Source organism: Thalassophryne amazonica, chromosome 12 (assembly GCF_902500255.1).
Source record: "Thalassophryne amazonica chromosome 12, fThaAma1.1, whole genome shotgun sequence".
NCBI lineage: Eukaryota > Metazoa > Chordata > Actinopteri > Batrachoidiformes > Batrachoididae > Thalassophryne > Thalassophryne amazonica.
Genome location: NC_047114.1, coordinates 8292364 through 8309964, shown reverse-complemented (window position 1 = coordinate 8309964; position 17601 = coordinate 8292364). Strand labels below are relative to the sequence as shown.

Below are 17601 nucleotides of genomic sequence, written 5' to 3'. Positions count from 1 at the left end.
CTGATCCATGATACCTGGTATGCGATATATAGGCCCAACACCATAGTAGGAGAAACATGCCCATATCGTGATGCTTGCACCACCATGCTTCACTGACTTCACTGTGAACTGTGGCTTGAATTGTAACCTCTTCTGCACATCTTTTATTTAACAGAGGGGATTCATGCAAATAAATTAGCTTCACACAGGCGTCTTCTAACTGTCACAGCACTTACAGGTAACTCCAGACTGTCTTTGATCATCCTGGAGCTGATCAGTGGGTGAGCCTTTGCCATTCTGGTTATTCTTCTATTCATTTTGATGGTCGTTTTCCATTTTCTTCCACGCGTCTGTTTTTTTTTTTTGTCCATTTTAAAGCATTGGAGTTCATTGTAGATGAACAGCCTATAATTTTTTGCACCTGCGTATAAGTTTTCCCCTCTCCAATCAACTTTTTAATCAAACTACGCTGTTCTTCTGAACAATGTCTTGAACGTCCCATTTTCCTCAGGCTTTCAAAGAGAAAAGCATGTTCAACAGGTGCTGGCTTCATCCTTAAATAGGGGACACCTGATTCACACCTGTTTGTTCCACAAAATTGACAAACTCACTGACTGAATGCCACACTAGTATTATTGTGAACACCCCCTTTTCTACTTTTTTTTACTAATAGCCCAATTTCATAGCCTTAAGAGTGTGCATATCATGAATGCTTGGTCTTATTGGTTTTGTGAGAATCTACTGGTACCTTGTTTCCCATGTAACAATAAGAAATATACTCAAAACCTGGATTAATCTTTTTAGTCACATAGAAACTACTATTATTCTGAACACTACTGTACATCAACCATTTTCTCCAGTTTTTTATAAAAAGTTCTTACTTCATTTTCAGCTTACTTGTAAGGTGCTCCATAACATGTCTTCTATGATTAACAACCATTGTTTGTAACTCGGAGCATCAGTCTTAAAGGTTCCATTTTTTTAAGACATTTTAAAGACTATTTTTTACATATAACATTTACAATGATGAATGTATTTTTAACAACCAAAATGTCATTCAGTCACTATTACTCTTAAGTATACTGCTTTAACATCTGCTGTTCTGTATAATTCTGAAACATGTAAAAAGACAAATAAAATAACAAATAAAAAAACTAAACAAGTGAACATACATAAATGAACAGCAAACAAACATTAAGTTCTTTTTTTCATGTAATATGGAGTTTCATCAGAAGGGGCAGCCGATGTAAAATGTTGCATTACTTGATATTAAATAGATTTCCTGTCTGTATTGGTCCCACCTAGCTGCGTGCAGTGACCACCTGTCTCTTGTCACTGTAAAACAACCACTCTGGTTTAAAATGATTAGCAGCTTGTCTCTTTTCCTCTGTCTCCTGTAGCTAATGTAACCAAGGAGTGATGGGGGTCCCATCCTGCTTGGCAGCATTCTAAACAATGTAGTCAAAGCGCTATCTGCTGGACAAACTACATAATGACATCATTATGAATATTCAAAATGTTTCTCCATATTATTTGGTAAAATAAAAAAAAAATTCAAAAATAACATTAAAACCGATATGTTCGCAAAAGGCTCAATATTGGCCAACTGATGTATCTGTTGGGGTCTAGTATCTTGGTATCGTGTTCATAAGTTGAGGATAAATGGATCATCTGATTGGCAGGCAGCTTGGAACACCATCCACAGTCATGAGTCAGAAGGTGAAGCTCTCGATATAGCAGCTGATTGACATTTCCAACCTTTATCTGTGGTCAGGACCTTTGAGCAGTGCCTAAAAGGAATAGATCTTTGTTGAAGCGCATAAAAATAGCCTGCCTTTGGAGTTTTGCTCACGACATGTCCGACTGGGAGGAGATCGTAGGATAGACCAGAGCACAGTGGAGGTTTTGCATCAACCATCTGTCTTTGGAATGCTTTCGGATCTCTCAGGAGAAGCTGGAGGATCTGACACATCTGAGTTACCTTCACTTATCCTGCTGGCATCATCATCCAGCTCTGGATAAGTGGTGGAACATGAATGAATGACTGTAGCAGTTGTAGAAAAATGCATCAGAGCTACCAAACGGGCTCAGTTTTAAATGGGGAGAAGTTGGAAACCATAAAAAAAGCTGATGTTTTTGACATGTGATCTGTTTATAACAGAGATGGGGTTTTTTTTTTTTTTTCAATCAGTAGATTGACTCTGAAATATTTTATCTTCAGATGTGCACACAGAGGCTGTGCAAGCGGCACTAGCCAAGCACAAAGAAAGAAAGATGGCGGTCCCGATGCCTTCAAAGAGACGATCGCTGGTGGTCCAGACCTCCATGGACGCCTACACACCGCCAGGTAACAAACCGCCTCTGGAAGCCATGCATGAGGTGGTCCAAATCCAGACTTTGGAGCCCAGAGCTGCTCCACATGCACAAGCACACATACAACACACAGAGTAGTGCAGAAACACATTAAAATGGGCCGATTGAAACAAAGCAAGTTGTTGAAGATGTGAGGAGTCACGCAGTGACACGACACACGTTTCATCTTTCTGAATCACGTCGCTCCGAGGGAGCTGTAAAATCAGCCACACTCATCTGTCTGAACCAAGGTTTGCATGAGGACAGCGCTCACATGTTGTCTGCTGTTACAAATGCAGATTGTGGATTTTTTTTTTCTGCACAGCCTCTTACTGCGGCGTGTTCTTGTGGATTTTGATGGATTTTCACAGTCACATTTTCTAAATTCTTCATGAAATCACGCCTCAGATGAACAAAGAGCATCACAAACATCTCTGTGTGTTTTTACGTTGCCTGGCAGCGTTTTATTTTTGTCAGCATGTGCACGTTTGTGTTTTGTCATTCAGACCCTCTGCGGGCTCGTAGCGACGCGCTGATTTTCCAGTCAGCATGACAGCAAAGCACCATGGGAGTTAACGGGCTGATAGTTTGTCCAGTCACATGGCAGTTTAAATAGCTACTGTGTGCCTTAATCCACCACAGAATAAATGTCATCTTTTAGAATTATTTACCATGTATGCTGGAAAACAAGCAGCAGTGGCCTCTAGTGGCCACCAGGACACGGCAGAAATGAGCAGAAAGGCTTCATAAATCGCATGCAACAAGAGGCCTTCTTTACACGTTCCTGCCTTTATGACATGTAGACATGTCCCACTGTGCCAGCATTCCTGTTTAAGGAATAGCTGCAAATTTTTAGGATTCCCAAAGTGTGGACCGTAGCCCTCTGGTGGGCTGTGAATGTATGGCAGGTCATTAAAAATAAATGAATAAAAATGTGTGATCTAGTTTAAAAGTTCCCCAAAATATTTGATTTCTAGACTTAATAAAACATTTAATTTGTCTTTATGCCAAAATAATTTCTGTTCACATGCCAACATAAATGTAATTGTGTTAAAGTTAAAGTTCCTTCTGGATTGTAGCATTGTGGCCGTTGTACAGATTGTCTGTTGTTGTGTGCTGCCAGAGAAACAGCTGAAAGTCGCACGTGAGTGTGAGAAGTGTGTCATCTCCTGTTCACCATCATCAGTCTCATAATAACCAACAGCATTATGGAAATCACATGCAAAACCAAAACACAGCCGTTTGGATTTCATAAAAAAATGTTGCTCCATATTTCCCCCTAGTGGTGACTCTGAACAGGTTAGGTTACAGTTAATAGACTGGAATGTAGGAACAGTTTTTTCTGGTGGAGTTTGTTGGTTTCCAGTCTGGAGAAGCTCCGTCTTTTCTCTTTACAGCTCATCTGACTTTTTTAACACATTGACTTGACACAGGCTTGTTTTTAAGCTGTGCGGCCTTTCAAATTTCACAAAACTAACAAAATTTAATTTCTACTGAAATCCAACCATTGTAATGTTGGTTTGTTTTTGAAATGTGCTGCAAAATTTTAATAAAGGGAACATATTCATCTTGGGGTAATTCCATAGTGAATATTTATTTTCCTTTTAAGGTTTGCAGCACGTGAGCATGTATGTAAGTACCTCACATGATGAGTGACCTCACATGATGCGCGTACACGGGACGTGCACGCTGACATCTGTGAGATCACTTCAGAGGTGTTATCTGGTTTCAAAAACTGGGTTTTTAGATTTACACGTGTTTATTTGTTATTGACTTTTAAAATATATGAGAAACATATTAGATTTATACAGAAATGAGCAGTTTTTGAGCAGTTTCCACCATGTTGGATTATTTTATTTGAGAGAGCAGCCAGCAAATGTCACAGTACATCTTTGCTCTGATTGGCTGTCATCGTGTGCTTACCAGCATCCCTCGCAGTAGTCAGGGGATTTATGATGTCGCTGTGGTTGCTGTCATAAATTGTATATGTTGATACTGAAAGTAATTCAAGGCCATGTGTTCGTTTGAATTTTTCCATTCAGGGGAACTATTTATTAATGTTTCTAGACAATGTTAATTTTTATCATATTGGCGGTGTCACATTCTGAATCCCATATTTAAAGGTTAACAAATAAAATGATAGTGGTGTCAAAGAAAATTATTTTTCTTACTTAAATCTTCAACATTTGAAAGGCCGTACAGTTTTAATTGTGGATCAGTTATTCAATCAATCAATCAATCAATCAATCAATCAATCAATCAGTCAATATTTATTAATAAAGCGATTTACAGCAGCCAGACTGTGTCCAAAGTGCTTCACAGTAAAATCAAAGTTTCACAAAAATAAAACACACATACAATAAAGTTAAAAGACAGAACCACTAGGTATTAAAATGCAGTTTAAATAAATAAGTCTTAATAAAAACATTATTTAATTGATTTAAAAAGTGCTTGGTCAGGAATAACACGTAAAGGGATTGTCATAGTGTTTTTATTATTGGCATTTATTCTTTTATTATTGGAGTTAAATTTGTATCATGCTTTGGTTCCTGGGAAAGCCCCATATTAAGGCTGTTATATAATGTTATTATTATAATTAATAGTGATATATAAAGGTATATAAGTCGCAGGACCCCCCCCCCCCCCCCCCCAAAAAAAAAACACATCTTACACTCTGAAAAATATGGTAACTGTTGTCTGCACACAAGTTTGTGGACTAAAGCTTTGAGTTTGTAATTAAAGGGGAAGTCGATGTAATGAGGGTAAGAGGAGGATGTTTGACAACTCAGAAAATGTGAAGATGCCCCCGGTGTCTCGTGTGTAATTATATTTTACTTTTCAGTCAGTAATCCTAGTCTCTCATCCTCCTCAGACACATCCTCAGGATCAGAGGGGGAAGATCGAGGGGACGGCGAAGACGAGGATGGGGGCAATGGTGAAGATGAGGATGGAGGAGGTGGTGGAGGAACTCTGTCCAGCCATGAGGGGAGCATGAGCATGAGCCACTGGATCAGCCGGGCCATCCACAGCACCTCCTCAACCACCACCACTACCTCCTCTACCGCCTCCTCCTCCTCTTCCTCCACACGCAGCGGGGGGAACGGGGCGGCCGGCGGCCAGCTTGCTGATGTCTTGGCTCAGCATATGCACATCTCCGCCCACCACCGCCTTCACCACCAACGCCACCGCCACAACAAGACAGGTAAAGTAGCATAACTGAAGAAACACTAAACTGTCTCACCCGCATAGAAAGCCGGGAAAACCTTGGAGTACTTGGATTAATAATAAAATGTTGAAGCCAAATGCATATTTAGCCAAATCGTGAAACCCAAAGATAACCGTCAACATCCTTGTTCGTATGCAAACGTGGTTGTGAAAATCCTAAAACCTGGAGCTAACAAAACACATGAAACAAAATCCTGAAACACTTTAGAAACATCCTGAAACCTTTAATTAACTATAAGCATCCTGGGCCAATGACCAAAAAATACAAAACCTTGAACTAAAAGTTCTGGAAATGGTCCAAATGACTCCTTAACACAATCCTGAAACCCTCCACGTTCATCACAACAAATGTTGGATGCAGATTTGCATTTGTGAGTTTTTCTGGGGTCTGTTGTCAGAATGTGGATGTGATGTCATCATATGGAGTTTCATACCCTGTTTCTTTTAAGGAGTTCAGTGTCATTTAGGGTGTTTTCACACATGAAAGTCCAGAACAGTCAGTGAGCTTGGCAGTCAGGGTTACCTTTCACTCCCGGGTCTGTATGATCATGAAGTGCTCATTGAGCTTGCACGTCGGGATTCTCGGGGTGATCACTGACTGATGTCCTACAGATTTCTTGTGTTGTAGCTGCAGTATTACTTTTGAGGTATTTTCACCAGCAGCACACACAGTACTTGCTATCAAAAGTGAAGTATCTACTACTTTTACCGCCTGCTGCAGCAACACACAACAGTGATGATAGTTTATTTTTAACAAGCAGAAAAGTCAACAGTGGGTTTAATCTGGCAAGTTAATAAAATTATTGTTCGTCATTGTTTAAATTTATTCTGCTACTGTTTAATGGACGACGATAACCTGCCTCAACCTCCTGAAATTTTAACTATTCAAAAAGCATTTTCACACTGCAGAGGCACCGGACCCTGGTTCAGTTTGATCCAGACTAGGTCCACCTCTTTTGTTCGGACCAACTTTTGGGCCTTTGGTCCGGCCTGTGGCACGAAGCAGCTTTTCACACCTGCTGTTCGAGTTCAGACCAAACGATGTATGTATGAAAGTGCCCAAATTGTAGGTTTGACAATAAATTATTATTAAATTTGTCTTTACAGTAGAATTTATTTGAAGACCTAAACAATCTTGCTGTAGGTTTACTGTGTTTTCAAGTGTAGAATCTTAAGTATTTTCAGAATATTAAAGCTGTACATCCTTTCAGGATTTAAGCAATAAAAATAATTCTCTTTGGCACAACTATAATTTTATTTATTAGCTTTTAAATAGGGGATTCATGTGGAAGGTGATGGTCTAGTGGTTAAGCGTTGGAGTTGAGACCAGACGATTCTTGGTTCATATCCCAGCCTGACCAGAAAATCACTAAGGGCCCTTGGGCAAGGTCCTTAATCCCTTAGTTGCTCCCGTTGTGTAGTAAAGCACCTTGTATGGCAGCACCCTGACATCAGGGTGAATGTGAGGCATTATTCTAAAGTGCTTTGACCGTCTGATGTAGATGGAAAAGTGCTATATAAATGCAGTTCATTTACCATTTTAATGAACTGCGATGGTAAATTGACCATTTTAATGTACTTTTGAAGTACGTTTCAAAAATAAACAGACATTATAATGCCTGGATTTCAGAAGAAACTAAATTTTGTCAGTTTATTGAAATTTGCAAGGCCAACACAGCTTCAATATACAAAGCAGAAATTAAAGTATAACAAGTCAACAGTGTGTTATTTTTGTAGAAGTCTGAAAATTTCAAATAACCACTTTTTTGTTTTCTTTCATCAAATAAATTTTCTACATTTGTAGTTTAAATGCTGATAAAATAAATATAATGACTGTGGATGTGGATGACACCCCCCATGAGCATCTGCCTGTTGGTTTAACATGCACCATAAAATAAAAAAAAATTTGGGACCCCAACTCATTGTAACAAGCCAAAAATAATGGGTTTTCAGATTTGTCTCGTCATTTCCATCAATCAATTAATACATATTTCTATAACCCTTTGCAGCAGCCAGATGGTGTCCAAAGTGCTTTACTGTAAAATCAAAGCTCAAGAATTCACAAAAATAAAACAAACATACAATAGGGTTAAAAAAGACACATTAAAACAAAACATGTCACAGCACCACTAGGTATTAAAAGCCACTTGAAATAAATAAGTCTTGAGCTTTGATTTAAAAAGTCCTGGGTCAGAGATGGTGCATAAATCAGGAGGAAACTTGTTCTACAGTCTGGGTTCAGCTACCACAAAAGCACAGTCGCTCCAGAGGTTATAATTTGACCTCAGAACATCTAAGTAAAGCCGACCAGACGCCCGTAATGTCCTGCTGTAAGTGTGGAGAGTTAAATTTTCAGAGAGGTAAAAGGGTACAAGGCCATTAATAGTTAAAAACAAATATTAAAATCAACATGAGTAAAGTGCATGTGTAATATGCTCATGTCTGGAAGTGTTTGTTAAAAAAACGAGCAAAAGCATTTTGCACAAGTTGGAGCTGTGTAAGAGAAGACTGGTTAACACCAGTTCAAAATGCATTACAGTAATCAAGTCTGGAGCTGATGAAAGCATGAATGGATGTCTGAAGACCACGTCTACTGAGAAAGTGCTTTACTTTAGCCAAGAGACAAAGCTGGGAAAAAAAAAACTTGCTTTGACAACAGAGTTTATCTATTGATCGAACCTAAACTGTTTTGTCAAATATCACTCCCAAATTTTTAACAATTGGTTTTAACTAATTAGCGAGGACACCAAAGTTGAACAACATTCGACATGCCAGAATGTCCAAATATAATGGTCTCTGTTTTACCATTGTTCGAGTAAAGGAAATTTTGGGACAGCCAGTGCTTTACATCATGAATACAATAATAAAGTCAAAGCATCGCTTCCATTAGTTCTCATAGGCAGATAGATTTGCAGATCATCTGCATAACAATGAAAGGACAGGTTGTGCTCAGGTATAACTGACCCCAACACCAACATGTACAATGAAAATACAACAGGGACAATAATAGAACCCTGTGGCACTCCACAACAAACAGGAGCAATTGATGAGGAGAGGTCACCAATCATAATAGGAAAAACTTCTCTCAGCCAAATACAATTTAAACCATTTACGTAAGTACAGTACCATGAATGCCAACAACCAGGAAACAAGTACTGTGTGATCCACAGTGTCAAAGGGTGCTGTAAAATCCAACAGAACCAGCACAACAGGATTCACAGACAGAGTGATGTTTTTATGTACTTTTAAAAGTGCTGACTGAGTGCTGTGTCATAATCTAATGACTGTAACTGTATAAAACAACCTTTTCTAAAACTTTGTTGAATCCCTCTTATCGAGCAGACAATATAAGTGGGTGATTCTTTAACTACGGGCACTATTGGCCTTGTAAATGTAATTTCCACCACACCATTGCCTTACAATATAAAGCGCTTTGGGGCAACTCTTTGTTGTGATTTGGCGCTATATACATGTGCTCTGATGTTACTGTTTATCTCCATAGAAACTACCCACACAATCTTTCATACAAACTTTTTAAAGGGACATTATTGTTGTGGTGGAAATTACGACAATAGTGTGGGACAACTACATTTTGTTTAAAAAAATCACAACAGTTGTATGACATTGAATACCCCAATTATGTTTTGATTATTTTACTGATATTTTATTCAGAGATATTTTAAAACATTAGAAAAAACGTTTGTTTACTATTCATTTTTATCATTGAAGATCATAAGTCTGGGTGTGGGACAAGCACAAAACGGCAATATTTGCATATAATGATGCTGAAAAAAGGTGAAAAAGTCATCATAGACTACTAGGACAAACTTCTTAAAACACTTTCATTGTAAAGATAACTATAAAAGTGTGAAATTTCCCCTTTTTTCTTTTTTCATAAAATATGATCAAGGGACATAAAAGTGCCCGTAGTCTAAGAATCACCCAAGTTTGAACTGGCTCTAGATGATCCATGGTCACAGGCGGACAGTCATGTAATGGCATGAATGAAGCAGTGCACTCTTGTCATGTCCACATCTACTGGCCCGGCATGACCAGCCGACACCGCACGCGTCCAACCCGACACACGTGTCCTGTGGTCAGCGTGCCGCAGGACAGACACTGCATCATGTGGAGCAGAGCTCACGTGGGTGATGTGACATTCAGATCGCCCACTGCGTGTTATGATCTGACGGTCCGTTTCACCTGGGACTGCCTGTCAATGTGCACGCTGTGCGCTTGCTCGCTGCAGCCCGTTGCAACAGCAATGTATGTTTTTATGTATGTCCACGTGAGGACAGCAAGCAGACACACCCGCGTCACAGTGGACAGTTGTAACTTCATGTCCGTCCAAATGTTACAGTTGACGTTCCCTCACAATGCAAGTGATACTCATCCTAATCTCTCTTAGTAACCACTCGTTTGATAGAAAGACATTACAGCTGTACCCAGGAATTCTTCAAAGACACTTAGTTCCAAAGACACCCAGTCGTTGCCTTAGGTCACTGGTTAGCGTCCGTCTCACCAACATACAGCAAGACAGCAGCACCAAAACCCTAAAGACTTGGACCTTTGTTCTCCTACAGAGATATTGGCATCACAAAACACCTCTGTCCAGTGACCTCATGACTCCACTAATTCTTCCCAGGCACCTCTCAATCTTAAAGGCAGAGGAACCAGAGACATGTACATCACTGCCGAGATAAGTGAATGCCTCTACAAGTTCAAATCTTACACCACACGTAGATACACTTCTGATGGCTGAGTCCAGGTCTTGATCGAGGATAATCTCAAAAGCAGACGATCTGATTCCTCACTCAGCTTCTCAAGTGCTGCACTCAGAGTATCCATTGAGTCCGCAAAGATCACAGCACCATCTGCGAAGTCAAGGACAGTAAACCTTACCTAGCCAGCAAAAGCATTCAAGTTACCGGTTTCCAAAACCTGACCCAACATCCGGTCCATGTAATCAATGAACAATGTAGAAGCCAGAACACATCCCCTGGTGAGTGCCGCAAAGAAGCACTATAGATACTCACGCTTGCGTTCTATGAGTACCCGCAGGGTTAAAAAGTGGTCAACAGACTTCTTGTGTGTGAAGCCAGGCTGTTCAGGTCACTTAGAAACAATTAGCTGAAACTGAATGCTATTAAGAACGATCCTTGCAAGCACATTCCCTGGCACAGAGAGCAGTTGTTACAATCCATACGATCACACTTTCCATTCCAGATTGGGAGAAGTCCTTTCATCCAGTCTGCAGGCATGATACCTGTCTCCCAGATTGAGACAAAAATTGTTTGCAATGCCAGGAGAACTTCATCTCCACCCACAAATGTCTAACATGCCACTGTGACAGAACAGCAGAAGCATCTGCCAGGACTGAACCATCCTCGGACATAACTGCAGTGAGATGAGGTGTAGGTCTGGAGGAACAAAGTGCTTTGATTCCTCTATCAGCAGATCGAGGGTCAGTACACCACAGATGGTGTGCCACCTGATCACAGATTCCTCTAATAAATAACAAACATTTCTTTGGCCCACCACAGCCTGCTTTTCATCTCCCTGTACATCCTAAGATTTCCATCAAGCCATGGACCATGAGTCCTCTAGATAATATTTAGTGTCCTCAGAAATGAAACATCTCCTCCTGTGGACATTGGTGGCTCCAATATGTACTGAATTATGCCCTAATGCACACTTCCAGTCGAAGAAAACATGGAGGGATGGACTTTTAGTACATTCTGTCCTGATTGCTTTCACGTTTTCTGCTGCACATCATTTATTTTTAACATGCAGGAGCACCTAAACACCAGTTATGTGCACCCCAGGATATAGACCTGAACCATAAGATCATCAAGGTAAATATTTTGGAAGATGACATTTTTGTCATCTTCCCTCTGTGAAAATGCATCACAATAGAAAAGTAGAAAACTGCGCAGTGACAAATAAATAAATAAATAATATGTTTAAAGTTTGAGATCAATTTCTAGTGTCCCACACACCCAAACAAGCATAGGATGGAGGTTTTGTGTTGATATTGTTGGGGAAAGTGAAATGCACAGACCCACACCAGGGGGCGTAAATGAACGGCCAATAGAGATTCCAATAAATACAATTTATTGCTGCAAATATGCACAAAAGTTCAAAATGCTTTTAGTCTGTCAATCAAGTAACCAGATGACGCGTGGGCAGGCCCGAGGGTAGGAGACGCCTAACCAGAGAAGAGCCGGAACCCACGATGTTCCACCGCCAACGGAGACCTGAAATACGCTGGAGCCACCAAGTCCTGAGTCCCCAGGTGGCCATCACTTCCAGCTGTCAGATCCGGTACTGCTGGCAGGAACAGACACAGGTTAAGGTGGGTGTGTGTACACCCAGCAAACAGTCAGCAATAGTCACAGTTCCTTCCTGAGGGAAAAATCCACCACTCCCAGAAAACAGGAACACTGAAAACGTGCAGTACCAACAGTAATACTTTCAGATAAGGAAAGTGAGGAGTGGAAACGCCAGCTCCTCAAAACTTCCACAAACCCAGCTCCAAGTTGCAAGTATACCAAAGGTTACGACTGCAAAAATCAGTAGCAAGAAATGTGCGAACGGCACAAAGCGGCTAAGTAGGTTTACCTGAAGGGTAAGCTGATAACTCGGCAGAGTTCTGATGTCTCTCCCAGGCTTTTATGGATGGTTGTGATGATGGATGATGTGTGACAGCTGTCAGCGCCAAGCACCTGGTGGACTCCTCCAGTGCTGTGAAAGTGGACAAACGGGTCCTGCTGCTGCCGCTGAAACCCATCAGCAGGTTGTTTGCGGTGTTGACTGAGATGGTGTCGTGACTGAACACTGTGGCAGCAAGAGGTTTGTTTTCCAGCTCTTTCTGTTGGTAGATAATGCATGAACTTGTGTCAGAGAGACACTGGCACCTTTCCTGAGGTGACAGGAAAGGCTCTCTGCACCCCGTTGGCTCAGTCTGTTTCCACTCCAGCATCATTGTTCCTGTAAGTCTCAAATTAGCAAAGTCAGAAAGAAGAGCAGCTGTGATGACATGAGAGCAACCAAATCTGTCTGTCTCTCAAAACTTCAACTGAGTAAGAAATAAGATGGACACGATCTTAGCTGTCATAGCTGTGCGGTTGTCCTGGATTTAGACTAACATCCAAGCTTTCAGTGACATCTTGGACACGGCCATCAGAAGTGTGTATGTGTGCATTGAAAGTGCTAAACTTATCTCTGCAGTGACATTCATACCCCTGGGTCCTCGGCCTTTGAGATCCACAGACATCTGAGAAGATCTTGTGGAGTCATGAGGATTCTGGACAGAGATGTTTGGTGATGTTGATGTCTTTGCAGGATGACGACGGTCCAAGTCTTTAGGTTCCTGCCTGTTGCTTCCTGTCATATTAATTGGTTGTAAGACTTTGATTCTAAGCAGAAACCTAAGGAGATGACTGGATGTCTTTGGTACCATGTGTGCACAATAAACACACAGCAAGAGACTGTTGAAGGCTGCAGTGGCTGTGACTGTGCTGCAGGAGAAAGTCGGTGTGTTGCTGCAATATTCATATTTGTGCACCAACAGGTTGCCCCTGAGACTAAAATAAAAAAGTAAGAAGTGCTGAAACATGAGCCAAGTCCAGTTAATGCAAACTCGCAAGAACGAGACTTCATCTGCAGATTTGCTGTTGCAGACGGGAAGATGTCAGTGTGTTTCTGAGTGAGGTGCTTTTCTTTATTCACAGAGGAAGCTGTCAGTATTGTGGACGTGTGTGTCTTACGGCTCTTTCTCATTTTGTTCGGGGGTCAAAGCCGTGCAGGTTCGTCGCCGACCCTCTGTGTGTCTGTGTGTGAATTTTTCTTCCTGTATTGCTCCATCTTTTCACTCCTTTTTAAAAAAATTAACAAATTAAAATTGTTTTGTTTTTTTTTGTTTTTTTGCTGTGAAGGTTTTGAGTTTTCAGTGGTGTCTGTGTCTGGGGGGGCAAGATAACTCAAAAACAGCTGAACAGGTTTCCTTAAATTTTGGTGGAAATATTACTTTGACAGATATCTAGAGGTGGTTAGATTTAGGAGTACTTTGGTCAAAGGTCGAGGATGACATGTAAGAGTAGAGAAGGGTGCACCCAGGTGAACTACCTTTTGTGCAGGAGATCCAAGCTAAAATAAATTAGAGACTGTAAGGTGGTGGCAGGAGAGAGTGTAGCTAGACAGCATAAGATGGTGATTTGTAGAATCACGTTAGAGGTGAAGAAGAAGATAGTGAGAGCTCAACAAAGGATCAGATGGTAGAAGCTGAAGGAGGAAGACTGGTGTGTGAAATTCAGTGAGCAGGTGAGAGAGGCACTGGATGGAGCAGAAGCAGTTTTGGACAACTGGAGAAGTACTGCAGATGTGGTGAGGGAGACAGCAAGGAAGGTACTGGGTGTCACATCTGGACAGCGGAAGGAAGACAAGGAGACTTGGTGGTGGAACGAGGAGAAAGAGGTTGGCAAAAAAAAGGGATAGTTGGGGAGATGAAGAAAGTAAACAGGATTACAAGGAGATGTGGCATAAGGCAAAAAGAGAAGAGGAGCTCATGAATGAAGAAACTGAGAGAGAGAAAAGGCTGGATGATGTAACAAATATACAGGCCTCGCATGGGGGACCAATATAATGTAATGAATTACATTAATTTAATTATTTGGAATGAAAGGTACCTCACACAGGAACCATAAAGATGTAACCAAATTGGTCACTTCTAGATCGGCTCACACCGGAGCACCATAAGAATGTAGTGAATGAGCAGTTAAACTCCCAAATTGAATTAGATTGGACTCGGCCCGATCTGATGAGTCACCAAAATAATTAACAATTTAGAGTTTAATACTTATTATTTAATTATTACTTGAGGCACCACCTATTTGAAGCATAGGTACTTTAATTTAAACATTCATTGATTTATTAGTCTCAGTTGAATTAATCAGTCTCAATTGAATTAATCAGTCTCTGATCTGAAAGTCTGAATTCTACTTTCAGCTTGGGACTCCGACGAGGGCGGTCGCATCTCCTCCACTCTCCCTTATTTCTGTTCTCTGCCTTTGACCTTCAAGTCCCTACTTCATCAGATTGTGAATTCCTCAAATTATATTGGATTCTGGATCTATTGGACTACTATTGGATTAACCATGGAATTGATCAGCTGGTCTCTGAATGCTATTGACACCATTTTTGTCTACAAGAAGGTCAGGACTGGGGGATCCTACCTGCCCAGATGGAATGTATCCTGCAGGCTATGTCCTCGACTCCTGGGGGTCTTGGTGTGTTGCATGCTTGGCACCTTTCTCCGTTGAGGACGTCAGGGATTTATTAATTTTTGGTCTTATGGTAGCAGGGCTGGTACATTTTGGCTTATGTGCTGCCCTGATCTACCAGAAAATTGGCAAGACGGTGGCATCAAGAACCACGGCCCCTCGCTTGTCCTTCATGATTAACGAGGTTGGCAAAGCAGTGCATTCTCAGACTGCGATGACTCTTGAACTCAGATGCAAATTGCATGACATCATGGAGCAGATGCGTGCCTTGCAGTTGAAGCTGAAGATTTCAGAGGCCGGTGAATATTAATTCATAATTGGGATTTGGTTGTGCAAGTGGAACTGTTAAAAAGTGATTTCACTGCTGAAACCATAACATTACAAGCTTATCAAGCCTGAAGGTCAAATTGCCCTACTCCAGAGGGATTTGTTTCGGCCTGGGGAACATTGGCTGTTTCTTATCTCATCTCACAAGACAATAAACTGTTTTTCACAGGACTGAAGCATGTTCCATTCCCTTCCCCCACCCCCTCCCTCCACATCAACACCTCCCCTTTCCGGCGCCCGCCAACGTCATTCCTTCCCCTGCGGGGGCTGCACAGTTTTTAGCTGCTGCAGGTCCCCGTTGCCCCCAAGCTGGCAGCGGCACAACTCCAGTTGCAGCGGCTACCACACACTCACATCGCCTCAATTTGGAAAATGGACTGTTTCAAGTTTAGTGCACATAAACAATATCAAATGTATATGTGTTGTCTTAATTCTGATGTGTGCCATTATTACGGTAAACAAGTAATAATTGTGGATTAATTGCTGTTTGTCTGAGGAATGTGAGTGTGGAAATCTCGTTATGACAATGATAATAAAGCTATCCATCCATCCATCCATCCATCCATCCAATACGATTAGCCAAAGGTTTCCTTCTGAACACAAAATGAACCACAGCAGAAATATTTACAATTTATTTACAAGTATACAAGAAATGAAGTTTACTGGCATTTTTGTGGACAGTGATTAAATAAGTTCATTCATGGAAACAATTTTCTTACTCACTCATGAGACGTTGGGAGAGAGGGAGCGATAGAGCTTAAAGACTTTAAGTAAATAAATCTGATTAGAATTTAGAGCTGAAATTTGAAGCCAATTAAGAAAAATCTTAAACATATGAATATGCTTAAAATGAAGCCACTTTATATCCATTGACAGCAAACCCTTTTCCTGGAACCTTTAACTGGGTCACTTAGCTGACACGTTGAAGAGGTGGTTCGGAGGGATCCATCCATCTGATGTTTGCTGATGGTTTGAAATCAGTACCGTTGTCAGCTTGCAGGAACCCAGAGGTGGAACGTGTTTGTTGAAAATGGTTTCTGGTAGCTTTTAAAAAGTTTGTTGGAGCCAGATTAAAAGTCTTTGTGAATTTAGGAAAACGTTAAAACTTTAAAAACATTGGAAAATTTTATAAAGGAAAAGTCGCTTTCCTGTAATTTCGCTATTATTTTGAAAAGTTCAGCTCGGAAGTTCTCTTAAAAATTCAAAAGACTTGACGCACCTTAAAGCGTCAGGTTAAAACTTTAAGTTTTTCGAAGAATAAAGGATGAATGAATGAAGCCATGTGCTAGCTTTAGCTAGCTTAGCTTAGCATAGGGTCTTGTTGATCCAAAAATAAAAATTAAGCATTTAAGAAAGGAAGAGAGAAGAAGAAGCTGGAAGAGCCAAAAGAGAAGAGGCGAGAAGGGGCGAGAGAAGGGCTCTATTCTAACTTTTTAAGGAGGACTGACGTCACCAATCTCCGCCCATTTAGCGTGTGTAATCTCACAGAAAACTTCATGTCTTCACAGGGCAGACCCAAATGATTCAACTATTTAAACACATTAACTATTTTGTTATAACATTGTTGTAAGACACTCCAATGGATACACATTATTAATCATCACTTAAACACATCCTTTGGATAAACAGAATACTTCACCATCAACATACTGATAATGCAGAAAGATCACTTTTAAACACACATCAGTTACAGGAACACATGTCAATAAAATGGAATGATTATATGCAAAGCATTTTGTTTGATTAATCAATACAAACGGCGTTAGAAGTCTTTATATATGTGAATCAAATACTGATGCAATTCTTTTATTTTAAAAGAATGACTTTCTTCACGTCGACCTAAAGATAATAGCTGATTGTCAAGACAAAGTTTTATGGCCACATGTTGTAGAAAGGATATCGTCTTGCAGTCTTGAGAGGGTCTGGCCTTGGTGTGAGGTCATAAAATTTGGGTTCTCCTGGCCTGGAGAAGCTCAGATTCTGAAGTGAAGCCATTATAATGTCATGTAATTCATAATGACCGGAATTTAACCGATAAACCAGGCAAGGGCTCCTTTTGAAGAACTTTGATTTACCATTCTGTTTCTGCCGTGAAGCCCAGTGTCCAAGCTTATCTGAAGATCACCAGATGACTTAGGAATTTCTCAACTGAGAGTGAGCACAGTCTTTGTCTGCAGTTCAAAACTCAGGTTTTTGTTGAGACAGCATTAATGTATTTGGGTGATTCTTAGACTACGGGCATTTATTATGTCCTTTGATCATATTGTATGAAAAACAGAAAAAAGGGGAAATTTCACACTTTTATAGTTATCTTTACAATGAAAGTGTGTTAAGAAATTTGTTCTAGTAGTCTATGATGACTTTTTCACCTTTTTTCAGCATCATTATATGCAAATATTGCCGTTTTGTGCTTGTCCCACACCCAGACTTTTGATCT

General features: G+C 40.6%; 1 protein-coding gene across 2 annotated transcripts in view; it reads left to right on the top strand.

The window, feature by feature from the left end:
- The window catches only part of LOC117522697 (disco-interacting protein 2 homolog C), a 427709-nt gene that overhangs the window by 268812 nt on the left and 141296 nt on the right, over nt 1–17601 (top strand). The window contains exons 4-5 of one of the 2 annotated variants that reach the window (XM_034184153.1): nt 2201–2326; nt 5204–5533. In XM_034184153.1, the coding sequence (XP_034040044.1) occupies nt 2201–2326; nt 5204–5533 (456 nt within the window). Of the gene's footprint in view, nt 1–2200; nt 2327–5203; nt 5539–17601 lie in introns of both variants that reach the window. The other variant, XM_034184154.1, reaches the window with a different exon arrangement.